Raw genomic sequence first — 16,294 nt, 5'->3', positions numbered from 1 at the left:
ACCATAGTTGGCAATCCAAGGTATTTCTCATACTCCTTTATTTCTAGGACCCCCAAAAACTCCTTTATAGAATTTTTAACCTCAATGGAAATAGATTTACAAAAGAAAATAGTGGTTTTTTCCTTGTTAACCTATTGGCCTGAAGCTTTTTCATAAATATCAAGAATCTCCTGAATAGTCTGAAATCACCCAACTAAGCTTTACAAAAGAATAAGCTGTCATTTGCAAAAAAACAATTAAGTAATCTTCAGACCATTTTTACATAGAGAGAAACCCCGAATCTTGTCAACATGTGTAGCTTGATCAATAAGAGATGTTAAACCCTTAGAAACAATGAGAAAAAGGTAAGGCAACAATGGGTCCCCTTGTCTAATGCCCCTAGATGGTTTAATATTACCTTTTGCTTCTCCATTAACCAAAATTGAGTAAGAAACAGTACTGATTCATTTTGTAGTAAGTTGTATCCATCTCGAATGAAAATCCATCTTCTCCATAATTTTGATAAAAAATACCCACTCCACTCTATCATAAGTTTTGCTCGTATCTAGCTTAAGAGCCATCAACCCCAATTTGCTTGCTTTTTTTGTTTTCATATGATGGAGAAATTTAAAGGCTACTAAAATGTTATCTGAGATGGCCTTATTAGATTGAAAGACACTTTGTGTGTCAAATATGATGTTAGGCAAAATTTGCTTCAGATGATTAGCCAACACCTTAGAAACAAGCTTGTACAAAATTTTACATAAAACAATGGGACAAAAATCAGAAACTCTTTCAGGGCATTTTACTTTTGGGATAAGTGTGAGGAAAGTATGATTTAAATCAGGGCGAATATCAATCAAGTTGAACAAGCTGAAATGAGTCTCTTTTTTTAATCAAGTTAAATGGGTTGTATTTGTATTAACATAACTTGTTTAATTATTAAGTGGGTTGAAATGAGTCAATGTCGCATTCATGTTAACCTAATACAACCTATTTATTAAGTGTGTTAAGTGAATCTGGATCATGTCAACCCACTTCATTATTAAGCCATGTTAGGGTTGAAAGGTTATTACATGATTATTAAATGGATTGTGTTCGGTTTGACTTATTTAGCCGAATACCCTTAAATCGACACAACACAAATGTGATGCGCCAATATGAATTGAAACTAGGGGTGTCAAATGGGTGGATTTGGGGTGGGCATAATTGGGTTGAGTATATAAAACTCATTTACCCATTAAAAATCATTTAACTAATTGCTTCTAACTCAAATCCAACCCAACCCAATTATTATAGGTAAACCCCAACCCACCCAATTACCCAATTATCAAAATTACCAAAATGCCACAAAAGTGAAAATGACCAAAATTCTACAGCATCAATGGATAATCATAAAATCTCTTCAAACATCCACCAATAAAAATCCAATTACAAATGTTTGAAATTCTTTCCGAGAAAGAAAAAAAAAATGCACACACACTAAAAAAAAAAATAAATAAAAAACTCAAACATCTTTCATTACTAATAAACTAGAAAAATTAAATCACTATCTCACTTATTCTGTTCCTCAATAAATACCAAATTATAAATTAAAAAACTGGAAACCAAAAAAAAAAAAAAAAACACAACATTGTCTTCACAATCTACCACACACAGACAATCAACGATCCAAACCTCGTGTCGTTGAATCTAACAGCTGCGTTATGATCTGCCGCATCGTTAGCTGGAGACGGAGTGTCTACTTTGTTTGATGGAGATGGTGCCTTCTTTGTCTTCTTCGTGCTCAGCTTGGGAGAATCTGCGGTCACATCTGAAGCCGGAGTATCAGCCTGAGCCTTAAATAGCTCCTTTGGCAACAAGACCTTGTCAATCGTGTAGATCGCGATTGGTTGCTCGTTGATCAAAGTTCCGGTGATCTTCGTCGTCACGACCTTCATCTTCAATGTCACGTCCATTCCGTCATTCTGCACCGTGAAATCGAACTTTGAAGCTATTGAAGCTATTGGGTTTCTGATTAAAACATGATTGGAGGCCGAGAAAATGAGGGAAAATGAAAACCCTTGTGAAACACTAAGAGGGCGTTTGGCCCCGGCATTTCTGCGTTTGCGTTTTCTCCATTCACGTTTTTTTTTTTTTTTTTTTTTTTTTTTTTTTTTTTTTTTCTGGCCTGCATTTGTTGACTTTTGGGGGACAAATTTTACTGTTATAAACAGTAAATACACTGTTCACATACTGTGCTAACACTGTTTACGTATTAAAAAATATTAAAAATGGGTCTCACGGTACTATTTACACATTTAAAAATTATTTTGCTACAGTGTTTTCAGTTTTCAGTTTCAGCAACAATAAGTTCAATACAAACGGACCCTAAAACGTTTGAGGACTGGTTTTTATTTTATTTAAATTTGAATTTGGGTATATTGTTTTTCGATTAAATGGATCTCAATGGGTTTTTAGTTAAAACCCAATAATCACTGGGTCTAATTTGATTGATACTCATTTAACTAATCATTGGATAGGTTTGAGTTTAATTAGAGTAATAAAGTTTGAGCGGACAAATGAATTTGAACTTATTTTACCACCCCTAATTGAAACCCTTGTGAGTTGTGATGTGATTACTTAATGATTACCGCATTTTCATTGTCCATGAAATCGGTTAATTAATCGCTTGAGCCATAATTTGTACGAAGAGGAGCCATTGTTAGTGATTTAGACGCGTTTTTTCACCCGTTCAGAATTGTGCCTATTTTTTTTTTTTTTTTTGATAAAATTGTTTTGGAGCGGACCTGAAACAGTGTAAAACAGGTGTGAACAAAGAAGCTAGTATGAGACTGAAAATTCTAATAATCTAAACTAACAATAAAAGCAAGGGAGCCCACCCTGTTGAATTCACATTTCCACATAATATAAACAAATATTTTTCTTTTGTCTAAATGTGTGACCAATGACCAACCCATTTCATAAGCAAGAAAATCCAGCCGCTCCTTTTTGTTTTCCAGTCAAAGCAGTCAAATCTAATTCATTGCCACGAAGTAACAAAATACACAGTTCTCTCTCCACTCACTCATCCATGGCCAATTGGTTTTTACATTTTCTACGGAACAAAAAACAGTGTGTTTAAACTCTGAATATTCAAACCCAAAGACTCTCTCTTTCCTTTGCCTTTTCACTTGGACTTTTGTGTCTTTGGGTTGTTGGAAAAAGTAGAAAGACTCACACATAAAGGAAGTCTTTGTGTGACTGATGATGCTTCCTAGCTGATTCTTGAGTTCCTATACTGCAGAGAGTGTCTTCTACGTTTTTAGTGTTGCCCCTCTTTCTTCTTTTCCTTTTTAATTGTTATACCTGTTTCATCTTCTTCTTATAGCTATAGCTACTTCTCAATCTGATACAACATAGTCATCATCTCAGGTATGTCTGAGACCACCATTTTCTCTTCTAGGTATCTCCTAAATTGTCTTACTATTTGATGTGTCACTGAGATTGATCAATTGTGTTGCAAATTTTTCTTGGATTTTCTCAACGATTTAAGGTTAGTGTCAGTAACATCCTCCGTGATCATTTTAGGGCTGTTAGAGTTGCTACAGTTCATTTGTTTGTTGGGACTTTTTATTTCTATAATTGTTTTGCTTTAGATTAAGTTCTCTTCAGTTGGGTTATATTCTAGTTGAATTGGGTCTTTTCTGAGAGTGGAAATTAAATTTCCTTTTTATTTTTTATTTATTTTTATATATTATTATTGGGGTTTGTACCATTACAGCTAAATTTTGTAAATTGAGTGTTTTATGCTCCAAGTTCGTTGAAAGTCCTTTGTATTGTGAAATTTGTAATCGGGTTTTGAGTTATTTTATTCTGAGCAGACTCCATAAGAAATATTCCCATGCACATGATGTTGAATGGCAAAGATTTTGTTCGTCTAGGTCACACTTTGATCTTGTCTGTGATGGTGGTGGTGGTGGTGTGTAGTAGTTCAAGTTATGCCACTCCTACTGATATTTACTGCTTGAAAACTATCAAAGCGTCTCTTGAAGACCCTTACAACTACTTGAACTCTTCATGGGATTTTAACAACAATACTGAGGGATTCATTTGTAAATTCACTGGTGTTGAATGTTGGCACCCTGATGAGAATAAAGTTCTAAATATCCGCCTTTCAGACATGGGTCTTAAGGGCAAGTTCCCTCGAGGCATCGAGAATTGCTCAAGCATGACAGGCTTAGATCTTTCTAGCAACAAGTTATCTGGACCCATCCCTAATGATATATCACAGAAACTTCCATTTATTACAACCCTTGATCTCTCATCCAACAGTTTTTCGGGTGAGATCCCATTGAGTCTTGCAAATTGTACATACTTGAATGTGCTTAAACTCGATAACAACCAGTTAACCGGTTCAATCCCTCTGCAACTCGGCCAGCTCAGTCGGATGAAGACTTTTAGTGTGTCCAACAATCGTTTGTCAGGTCAAGTCCCTATCTTCGGTTCTTCCAGTATACAGGTTGACAGCTATGCAAATAATCTAGGACTTTGTGGGGGACCTCTGGCATCTTGTCCAGGCATTGTAAAGAAATCTCGTGTTGGAATTATTGCAGCAGCAGCCGTTGGTGGTGTAACTTTTATGGCTATTTTCGTGGGTATTGTTCTCTACTACTTCTCACGTGGCGTGGTTATTAAGAAGAAGGAAGATGACCCTGAAGGTAACCAATGGGCTAAGAACATCAAAGGAACAAAAGGCATCAAGGCAAGTTTTCTGATTCAAAACATTGCTCATAGAAAAAAGCTATTTTTGATATCTAGTTTGCATAAGTAAAGCTATCTTTTCCTCCATTTCTTGATTCTTTTATATAGAATAACTTGTTGAGCCTTAAAAAAGACTAACAAAGAAGGTAATGCTACGTACAGGTTTCAATGTTTGAGAAGTCAGTTTCGAAAATGAAGTTGAGTGATCTCATGAAGGCAACTGACAACTTTAGCAAAAACAATATCATTGGAATGGGAAGAACTGGAACGCTATACAAAGCATTGCTTCCTGATGGTTGTTCCCTTATGGTTAAGAGGCTTCAAGACTCTCAGCGATTAGAGAAAGAATTTGTGTCTGAGATGAATACGCTGGGGAATGTGAAGCACGGCAACTTGGTTCCCTTGATGGGGTTTTGCATGGCAAAGAAGGAGAGGCTTTTGGTGTACAAATACATGGAAAATGGGACACTCTATGATCAATTACATGATACAGAACCTGAGGCCAGGAGCATGGACTGGCCCTTGAGGCTCAAAATTGCAATTGGAGCAGCTAAAGGTTTGGCATGGCTTCATCATAGCTGCAACCCACGGATTATCCACCGAAACATAAGCTCCAAATGCATACTTTTAGATAAGGATTTTGAGCCTAAGTTATCTGATTTTGGCCTCGCAAGGCTTATGAACCCCATTGACACCCATTTGAGTACTTTTGTTAATGGGGAGTTTGGTGATTTGGGTTATGTTGCTCCTGAGTATCCACGGACATTGGTAGCCACTCCGAAGGGCGATGTTTATAGTTTTGGAGTTGTTTTGTTAGAGTTGATTACAGGTGAGACACCAACCCATGTGGCTAGTGCCCCTGAGAGCTTTAAGGGAAGTTTAGTTGAGTGGATCACAGATCTGTCAACTACTTCTCTTGTCCAAAATGCCATTGATAAGTCTTTGCTCGGAAAGGGTTTTGATAATGAGCTTACCCAATTTCTTAAAGTTGCTTGTAATTGTGTATCGCCAACTGCAAAACAGAGACCTACTATGTTTGAAGTATACCAGCTTCTTAGAGCAATCGGGGAGAGATACCATTTCACAACTGATGATGACATCTTGATGCCAACTGATACCAGTGATGCTAATTTCCCAGATGAACTTATTGTTGCTCAAGAAACAATTCAGGTCCATTGAATGACAAAGGTTAACTTTAGCATGAGATACTGTAGTTTGATCCCATAAGAAAGAAGCATGTTTGATATATAATAGTTCTAGCTGTAATGACTTATTACATTATTATGCAATGATGCAAAGATACATATGTAGAGTTTCATAGGTTTTTTGTGTCACTTCCTTGTTTGAAGCAAAAACTGTATGTAGCATATTCTATTTGCTATGTTGTAATGTTAGCTACTATTATTTCATTTCATTGTCGTGAAAATTACATTTTACCACCTTAAACTATGACCTAAATTATACTTTGCACCCTAAACTATTTGAATAGACCATTTGCACCCTAAACCATAAATCACGTGATTTACAAATGTGTATTGCTTAAGTGGGGCAAATTTAAAAGTCCAAAAAACTCCTCTTCCTAATCAATTAAAAAAAAAACTTTTTTTTCCAGGTCTCTCACGTGTGTGTGCATATCAACCTTTCCCTCAAATCAAAATCTCTGCAATCCTAAATCTCCAAATCAAAATCATCCTTGGCACCACTACTACTCCACCACCGTTATTCCTAGAAGCATTAGTCTCTAGACTTCATATTTTAGATAACTTTTTGAAAAAAAAAAAATGATCCAGATTTCCATGCTTGTTGCAGCTTAGTATTTTTCTGCTATTCATATTTATATAGTTGGTAACGTGGTCTCTTTGGTATGCGTCAAGGATGGGAAGTGTGCGGTTATGGATGACATTTGACATTCTTTGATCCTAATGCGTAGGGAAGGGCAAGAAGATACTATTTCGTGGTAATAATCATTGAATTATGTACAAAGCTTTCCACTGAATTTTTCTATCATCATTTGCTGTTCTTTGTTGTTTGTGCACATTTTTACAACAATCCAGGAAACTAGCATGGAGGGTTATTCTGAAAATCATTACTCATTGCTCCATCATAACAACTTTTCCTTCAAAACCATCCAGGAATTATCACTTGCTATGTTGCAAAATCATTGGCTTATTTGAAAGTTGATAAATAAAATGTGTTGCTCCACTATCAAGAGTGGTGTCACGGTGGTGGTGCCGAAGATAATACACGTGCAAGTCACATGTTTCATATTTTTGTCTAACTTAACGGTAAAACTAACGTTAGGGGTGCAAAATGTAACAAATGTCATAGTTTAGGGTGTAAACTGTGCATTCGAATAGTTTAGGGTGCAAAGTGTAATCTTGGGTACAATTTAGGGTGGTAAAATGTAATTTTTGCCCCCATTTTATATTTGATAATTGCTTATGTGGATTTGGATTTGGGCAAGTAAACTAATCTAAACTTAAACAACTCCCCCCCCCCCCCCCCACCCACACACACACACACACAAATGGGCGGCTCCTGTTGGCCACCAAAAATATATATATATATATATATATATATTTTAACCTCCCTAAAATAAAATTTTGAACACGTTGATCATGGATTTTTTTAAGTCCAACTAAAATAAGTTTGAATATGATCCTCTTAACAATATCCTAGCATTTTTAACCAAAAAAAAAAAAAAAAACCCTCAATAACAAAGCAATTTGATTTAAAATTTGGGAAAAAAATTAATAAGTCCAATGGATCAATGGATGAATAATTGTAGCTCGTAGGATTGATAATGAAGAAATCATTTAACAATTTCAAAATATGAAACATCATAGAAAGCAATTGTAAAACTTTATGTATTTCGATTTTTTTTTTTTTTTTAGTTTTGTTCTTTGTGATGTCGATATATTCAAGTTTTTTTTATTTTTTTTATTTTTAAATTTTGTATAATTTATATTTCTTATTGACCCCCTAAAAAATAATCCTAGAGCCGCCACTGCTCCCCCCCCCCACCCAAAAAAAAAAAATCTGATAATATGCCTAGTATTTCCTCAAGTTGTAGTAGCTACTGTAAATACAAAATCTCAAGCTTGGAAATCAAACAATCAAAATAATTTCATAAATGTATTTTCGTATTGATAAATTTGTAGGTACAATTCTATGTATTTAGATTATAATACAATAGAATAGTCATTTGATTCGATCTCCTTAGAAAAGTCATCAATTCAAGAATTGTGTCGATGTTAGTTTTGATTCAAACACAAGATGTTCTCACTTTGATTGGAAAGTGGCTTGAAAGATCTTTGGAACGGAATTGTGAGGAATCTTTTGCTATGAGCTTATTATAAATTTTTTGTTCTTCGTATATTCATCTTCGAAGATTTGTAGTGAAAGTTCATTGGGGCTTTAGAAGCTTGAATCCATAGAGCTTCACTAATTTGTAGTCTTTTAGAGTTTCTAGATGCTTTCAAGCTTGATTCTAGTGAACTTTGAGATCTAGAAGGATGATTTGAATGATTTTGCTTCGAATGTTCTTAGTATTTGAAGGTTGAAATTCTTGAAGTTCTTTGGAGGCCTTGGAGCTTGATTTTGATAGAGTTTCGAGACTTTGTGTATGAATGTCTCTCCACAAGACTGAGGCAAGTCTCTTTTGATAGGAGTGTTGAGGAGATATGAAGACATGTGATTGACTCTCATTAATGATTTGTGTCATGATTTAAATGGAGGAATTTTATGTCTTGTTCTCCAAGTTGTCGATACCGTGTTTTGTGTGACCCCAATTAATGTGCCAAAATAATGATTTAAATCTTAAAAAATGGTGAAAACCACGATTTTGAAAACCAAAAGTTGGAAACAGTGTGAAAAAAAATCCTATTTACCCTAATTGGACAACAAAACAAAAAAAATCCAAAATCAAACTTGCCATTTCTAGCAAAAATTGACAAACTTTGACTAAACCTTAAGTGGGAATGGTCAAAATGTTGAATTTTTTATCCAACCATCCGATCTAGGTAAATTTTAAACCATCTTAAATATTATGAAATTCCCTTTGAAATGACAGTTCACGGGCCAAAATCAGAGTTAAAACAGATGAGATATTAAGAAAATACCAAAATCTTGATTAAATGTTATTATTTTCAAGTAAAAAAGAAGAAGATATTTTTAGGGCATTTTCGCACAGAAAATTGTACCGATTTAGCCACAACTGGTGCAATATGCCTGAAACAAATTTAAGTATCATGAGTCATCTAATTTTGGTAAAAAGAGCTCGGTGATATCTGCTTCAGATTGGGAGAAATGAATTTTCCAAGAAAAGTGCTATTAAATTTCCTATACTGCGTCACCTCCCTTCCAGACACGATATCTTGATGATTGTACCTCCAAAACATACAAGATCTAGACCCATGGAAACTAGACATCCAGACCTTTCTAGGGACACCAAGTTTGAAGAAATTCAAGCTCCAAAAGACCTCCAAACAGTAAATCTAAAATGGGGTTGAAAAGAGGAATAAGAATAAAAGTAAAATTATGACTGCATCAAGGAAATTTGGGTGAGATATTGTAGAAACATCTCACCCCTAGCTGCACAAAGCAATAAAGCAATATGCAATATGCAACTGGGTGAGATGTTGCTGCAGCATCTAACCCCTCTATAAAAAAGACCCCCCCCCCCCCAAAAAAATAGCTATATTATGCACAAAAAACCTAAAAATTCTCTCTCTTTCTCTCTCTTAGGAATATAGTTTCTCTCTCATTTTCTTTAGGAATACCCCTCTCTAAAAAGAAACTCCAGCCCCCTTTGTCACCATTTTCACACTTCCAAAACTCTTAGGCAAGCTTTGTAATAGAGATGGGTAGTTTTGTTCATAGCTACACCATTCTCTTTCCTTCTCTCTTTGTAAGTACATCATATTATGTATATATATATATATATATATATTGAAATGCTCTTTTTTATGTTGTTCATCTATTCTTTTTCTCTTTACATATTGTTCTATATCTCTTTAATGTGTATTTATTGTCTCTGCTCTTTATTCTCTCTCTCTCTCTCTCTCTCTCTCTCTCTCTCTACTTGTAAAAAATGTTTTCTACCCATTTTTTTCTTTGTTGTCTTGTCTCTTTAAATCCCTTGGATTTGAAAAGAGAAAACAGCCTAAAATCTTTAATAGGTCCTCATCTTCCTAACTAGAAGGCTTGTGGAAGATTTTTCCCGTGCACGGCCAACCTTAGTAGAAAGATAGTGATTTACCATAGATGAGTTTCTCTTAAATGGGTTCTAAACCTTGTTCTTAAGCACAATATGTGTATGTTTCCGAGAAAATGGTAGAGGTCTCCAAGACCCTCATTTCCCAATATGGAAAAGAACTCACAAATTTGGATGTGACAAGATTTTGGGCTTATTTAGGAGAAATTTCTTAAAAAAAAAAATTAAATCAACCTATTTACATTATTATATTGTCTTTAAATTCCTTTAAAGTCAAGCTTTTACATTATTGTCTTGTCATTAAATTCCTTTAAAGGGAGTGCATTTTACATTATGTCTTGCTCTTAAATTCTTTATGAAAGTTCACTTGGTGTATAAAACACTAATGAATGTTTAGACCCCCAATTTTAAATATAACCAACACAAGCTTATACTTAAACAATAAATGTGAGGAATAATAAGTACAAGCAAAAACCCAAACAAATAAACAACTCTACACCATAATTAATCACAACATAACAACAATTAAATGGCAAGAGTAAGGGTTAGAGAGATGCAAACACAAAGATAACACCGGCACGTGTTATCGAAGAGGAAATCAAAGAACTCAGCGAAAAATCTCTCCGCCACCCTCCAAGCAGTAAAATGATTCACTAAAGAATAAAGTTGGGAAACACGAATATCAGTAGACCCTCCAAACCTAATCTACCCAATGCACCTAAACCCTCCAAGCTTCTTGCTCCAACAGGGTTAAGCCTAACCGTGTCTTCTTTAGCTTCCCAAATCCCGCAAAAAGCCCATTGCATCAATCAAATGAATTGGTCATCTCCGAACTGCTTCCCAAGCACCAAAATACCTCCTCACTGATATGGGTATGGTGAGATAAGGATTTGGCAAATGAGCCTCTCAAGGATATGTCAATGGAGAGGGTGAGAGTAGAGGAATTTGGAGAATCAAATGTCTAAGATTGTGGATGAGTCAATCTTGGTTTTTTCTAGGGTTTCTCTCTCAAAATTATCTCTAGAAGCTCTCTTCATTTCGTGGGTATAAGGGTATTTATAGTAGGGTACGTGAGGAATGTGAAATGTCATTTTTCTACAAAACAGGGCATTCTGGTGACTCAGTTTTGTGAGTGGGATGAGTTGCGAGTTAACTACCAGGCCAGACTGTTAATTTTTTTCCTGTAGTGCTCTAGCTGTTGTGACCCTTCAGCTTCCTGCATACTTCACACGTGTGGCATTTTGGCAAGTTGCCAGTCGCGAGTCACTCATGAGATCCAGTCGCGAGAAACCTCTTGAATGCTCATACACTTGAATTCTTCACACTCTTCTCACACAAAACCCTTACATTATTCCCACCTAAATACAGGATATCTAATTGTTGAAATACAAGCAAATTTGGCACGGAATAAAGCCAACACATGATTGAATAAATTCAACATTACAATCTCCCCCTTTGGCTATTCTATGACAAAACCCTAAAACAGACTCTAGACTTAAAATGTGAGTTGGGAACAGCTGCCAAAACTTACTCACACCTAACTCTAGATTCTATGAAGCTCTTGAACCATACAAACAAGTTTTTCCTGAAAACAATAATACAAGACGATCAATGTAAGCAGAAATCTTGAAATGCATATAGAGCAAGCATAATGCGATCAAGCAATACAGGATTGACCAAACAAGAACAATCACTACAAATAGTGACCACAATGATCATTCACACAATGAATGAACATCCGGACATGCAAGCTAATAAGCTCAATGCAAAGTATCATTTTCATGTCCAACACTTAATTGATGCAAAACACTAAGGTATTTGCATCAAGAATACAAGATCCAACAAGGGCACAAGTGTACTAAAGATAATGCAAACCTAATCTAAGAGTACTTAATAGCTACAAAGCAAAGGTACATATTAAAGCATTGTCAAATACACAACATAAAACAAAATATTAAGCATAGGCATTTCTTGCTCTTGCTCTTGCTCTTCATCTCCATTGCTCCCCCTTTGATCTAGCTCTTTCTCTTCTTATCATTACACTCCCCCTATCATGTACCATCTCCCCCTTTTTGTCATGGAATAGCTAGTTCTCATAAGCTTGAGATGTGGCATATGATTTGAATTGTCGGCATCATAAAATCCTGTCGATGATTGAGTCTTCTTTGACTTAGGGGTGAGGCTATCAAGATCAATCACCGGTTCTTTTCCCTTGCTACTACTTCCTTTCATAGCTGATTTCTTGAAGGGAGACCTCATCAAGCTATATCATGTAATATCAAAGAGCAAGATGAAACGCAAAGGGCAACAAGCTTGATTAGCAACAAGTTAGTCCCAAATCAAAAATTTTGAATTAAAACCCCAAAAGCATAATTTAAAGAGTAATTAAAAAAAAATGACATGTGAAGACATGAAACATCAAAGCATGATAGAATCATGATATTAAGTACAAAACATGTCAAAGATTGTGTGTGTGTGTGCATCAAATGCAAAATTGTGCAAACTAAGGCAAAGTGTAAAAACACATAATCATATGATGTTTCAAAATCAAAGAAACATGATTATCCCTACAACCTTTGTATTCCATGGAATCCAAAGAGACACACACACACACACACACACACACACACACACACACACAAAAAATCTAGGAGACATTTTAAACTATATGTATTATTTTTGTAACGTGGTAAATTCTCACATGTTATATTTTGATTGTACAAAATATTTTTTCTTTAAAACCAAATGCCAAATGCTAATTTTTTTTTTCCTCTAAAACTTTAACATTGGAATTAAAATTAAAATGAGACACTATCCTTTGGATAAGTGGTGAGGAGCGCCTAACACCTACCCCACCGGTAACCGAACTTCTGAATTCAAGATCTTTTGTTCGAAAGTTTGGTTTTTTTTAGTTAATTAGGTAACTAAAAAAGAATTAGACAAATAGGTGACCAATCACACTTAATACGAAACCAATTGTTGGTAATGACTCCTAGAAATAAAATAAGAAAAAGAGACACACACACACATACACACCTCACCCTAGAAACACATGCACATAAAGTATCACATTGCCAAGGACCCAATGTGCGATAAAACAAAAAAGGGGCCTTAATCAAAAGGCACTTACACCACTTTTTTGGGGGCATCCACATCTTGGCAACTCCACTAGTGATGGTTAGTCAGTTCAGGCCTAGGATTTTTAATTTAATTCCAACGTCATCATTTTGTGAAATAAATTTTATACTTGGCTTTTTGACTTCTTATTTTTGTATATACATATGCATGCTTTCTTTTTTTATATATACATATCTTGCTCACATGTTGTATTTGTATTTTGTTTGCTTTCCTTATTGTTTGAAAACGATAAGTTAGAGATTTAATTTGTGCAACAATTTATATATATATATATATATTGATACCAAATGGGGGTAAGCTACAACAAAGAGGTGCTGTTCAGAGAGCACTGGGGGCGGAAGCATAAATAGGTTACAAATGTAGTTCCAGTACAAGTGTAAACTAGGGGTGAAGAAAAGAAAAGAGCCATTCTGTTTAAATGAGAGAGCTCTGAGGTGATTCTAGTTGAGGTGTAGAATTTAGCCTGCTGAAGACTGAGGCCAAGGATGCCTTATATAGAAGGAGAGAGCCTTGGATGCGTCCAGGAGACTGCGCCAATCACGGAAGGTAAATTGCTTTTACTTCAGGTGAATTACTTTTCAGCCGAAAGCAATAGTAACTTCAATGATTCTGCTGGGGCACTGTTGGAGTGAACAGTAACTGGTCACTGTTTATGAACAGTGTATTGTCCCCTTGCTTTACTGGAATAGTAACTCTGCATAGTGTTCTGGACTGTGCAGTGAATAGTGCTTTGGCAGCCTTGCATGTGCGGGTACTGTTCTGAATAGTAGCCGATTCTGCAAAGGTGGTTCTTAAGCATTTCTGGAGGAGCTTTCAGTCTGTATCATATCCAGAGGGGTATCCTTCATATGGATCAAACCCTGGAGGTTCATTAATCTGACCGTGCTCATGGTACCTGTCAAACAGATTACAAAACCCATAATAGAGGAGAGGTTCATAGTCTGCTTTCTGGGCTGTGTACTGAGGAGGATCAAGACAGATGATTCCTTCTGTGTTGAAAGCTTCTGAATATGGCTTAGTGGAAAATACTGTAATTCTGCCAGTATTTCCAACAAAATGGTAATTTTCCCATAGTTCTCCGGTGACACTTCGTAGTTCATTGCTGAAGTAGTTCTTCCAACATTCCACGAGAGCCAAAGGATCAGTATAGGAAAGGTAAGAATCGCCATCATACCAGGGGCCATTGTGAGTGTACCCGTTGATGAGTACAAGGTGGTGAGCAGGTTGAACTGTCATCCAATTGTTACCGTCCCATTGTGGGAGAGTACTCCAGCATCTGATGGATACAAATGGACTTTTGATTTTTGCTACAACCTGTTGGATTATCTGAGGGAATTGGCTGATCTGAACATGGTTCGTTAGTTTGATAAGTCTAAGGAAACCATATTCAAACATCCTTGAAAGCCAGCTTGGGTTTCTGTCATCATCGTCTGCCCCGTCTTCATAGTTGACTATTAGACCAGGAAAAGGATGTTGCTTTTCATAAACCCTGTGACTGCTTCCAAAGTATTGGTTCCAGGTTGCTCGGATGAAAGCAGTTTCAATGGGGTCTGCTTCTTCACCTAAAACCGGGAAATGGGTGGTGACCATAATTTGAAAATGCGTGAACCATTGGTCACATGATTCAGACATAGCCTTGCTTCTAAATATACGTGCTTGTATATCAGAAGGCAAGTTGGCAATAGCACTTCTAAGCTGGTTTTGAGTCTTAAGACTTAACCTGGCGTAGTCCGTGCCCATGATAGTCGTTTTATCCATTGAATGGATATCCTCTTTGCCAAAGAGTTGACTAATAGATATTTTTCCAATCTCAATTTCTGCCTCAAGGTTAACTAGGTGCAATTCTAGTGCTCTGAGGGTTTTCTGGAAAAGGTGATTGTTACTCTGGGTGAAGGCTCTTTGAAGGTTATCGAGGACAATTTTGATGGAGGGTGGAAGTCCTGAATACACTCCATTTGTAAATTGGTATTTCCTGGATAAAACTTCATGCAAAGTGATATTCATATTACCACCTGAAAATGTTATTTGAAGCGGAACATGATCTAGAAGGGATGTTGCTTCCCTGGGTTCTGTTCCAGAAGAAGCGCCTTCATGCCTTTGAGAAGGATTGCCCTGAATAGGGGCTTTTCCTTTGTTCCTACTTGAAGAAGCCATTTTCCACTTACAAGTGGGGCTATTATAAAAAGATTTTTGCTTTTCTACCTGCCATGTATTAACAAAATGGTTAATCTTGGAAACATATTTGTTAAAATCATGAGATGTCATGGAGCAAATTCTTTTGTATGCAATGTGATGGGATGATAATTGATGAGATTGAAGAAGACTCAAAGAATTATCAAATATGATGGATGGTACAAACTGATCAAGGTTCTGGGCTTGATTTGGACCAGATGAAATGGTTTTGGTAAGGTTAAGATTTTTGGAAACAGAAACTTTTTGGAGACTTTCAATCTCTTTAGGTTCTGGGTTCCTAAGAAACTTAAACTTAACTGGCTGCCCAAAAGGGTGGGTAGTGATTCCTTCACTATCCGTAATGAAAGGATATAACAGACACATGAACGGGTTTCCTAGGATGACCCTATCTGTTATATTTTTGACAAGGACAAAAGTGGTTTTGAAACACGTATTGTCTTGGCAAACCTGTGCTTCTGGGATTTTGAATTCTATCTGCATATTATCACCACTTGCAGAAGTTAACCTTTCCTTGGTTTTCTGGAAGTATCTTGAGGGGATAATACCTTCTTGAATGCAATTGAGATCAGCACCCGAATCTATTAGGGCAACAACCTCAAATTCAAAATCCTTACTTATGACAATTCTGACTTTGGAATGCCATTTCTGGAAGTTAATACTACTGATGGTTGACAAGAACGTTCCAGGTTCTGGTTCCATATCTGCAGTAGGGTTAACTGTTTCATCTACTTCATTATCAGAAGGGTTTTGTAATGAGATTCTGTCCTCATTGCCTTGATGTGAAGTAAACTCCAGATTTTTGACCCTAAGGTCCATGAGACCATGATCAACCCTAAGGATGGTTAATTCCTGCTTAAGGTTTCTCATCTCTACTTTGTTATCCTTAATCTCTTTCTGGAGATCTTGGATGGTTACCTCTTTCTTAGATTTTGTAAACCTATTGTAGATTTTTTCCAAATCAACTTTGGGTTCCTGAAACCTAGGTTTGGATGTACTTGTTTCCTTGACTAGGGTTTTATGGAACTC

General features: G+C 36.1%; 1 protein-coding gene across 1 annotated transcript; it reads left to right on the top strand.

Moving 5' to 3' along the window:
- The first annotated feature begins 2,973 nt into the window (after positions 1-2,973).
- Positions 2,974-6,148, top strand: LOC115992040 (probably inactive leucine-rich repeat receptor-like protein kinase At5g48380). Its single transcript, XM_031116083.1, has 2 exons — positions 2,974-4,723; positions 4,885-6,148. Exons 1-2 carry the CDS (start codon positions 3,863-3,865, stop codon positions 5,899-5,901), a joined length of 1,878 nt encoding a protein of 625 aa, XP_030971943.1. The 5' UTR covers positions 2,974-3,862; the 3' UTR covers positions 5,902-6,148.
- Positions 6,149-16,294: the final 10,146 nt, after the last annotated feature.

This window comes from Quercus lobata, chromosome 1 (assembly GCF_001633185.2).
Source record: "Quercus lobata isolate SW786 chromosome 1, ValleyOak3.0 Primary Assembly, whole genome shotgun sequence".
NCBI classification, from domain to species: Eukaryota; Viridiplantae; Streptophyta; class Magnoliopsida; order Fagales; family Fagaceae; genus Quercus; species Quercus lobata.
Note: the sequence above shows the minus strand (reverse complement) of the source record. Positions and strands in the feature narration are given on the sequence as shown.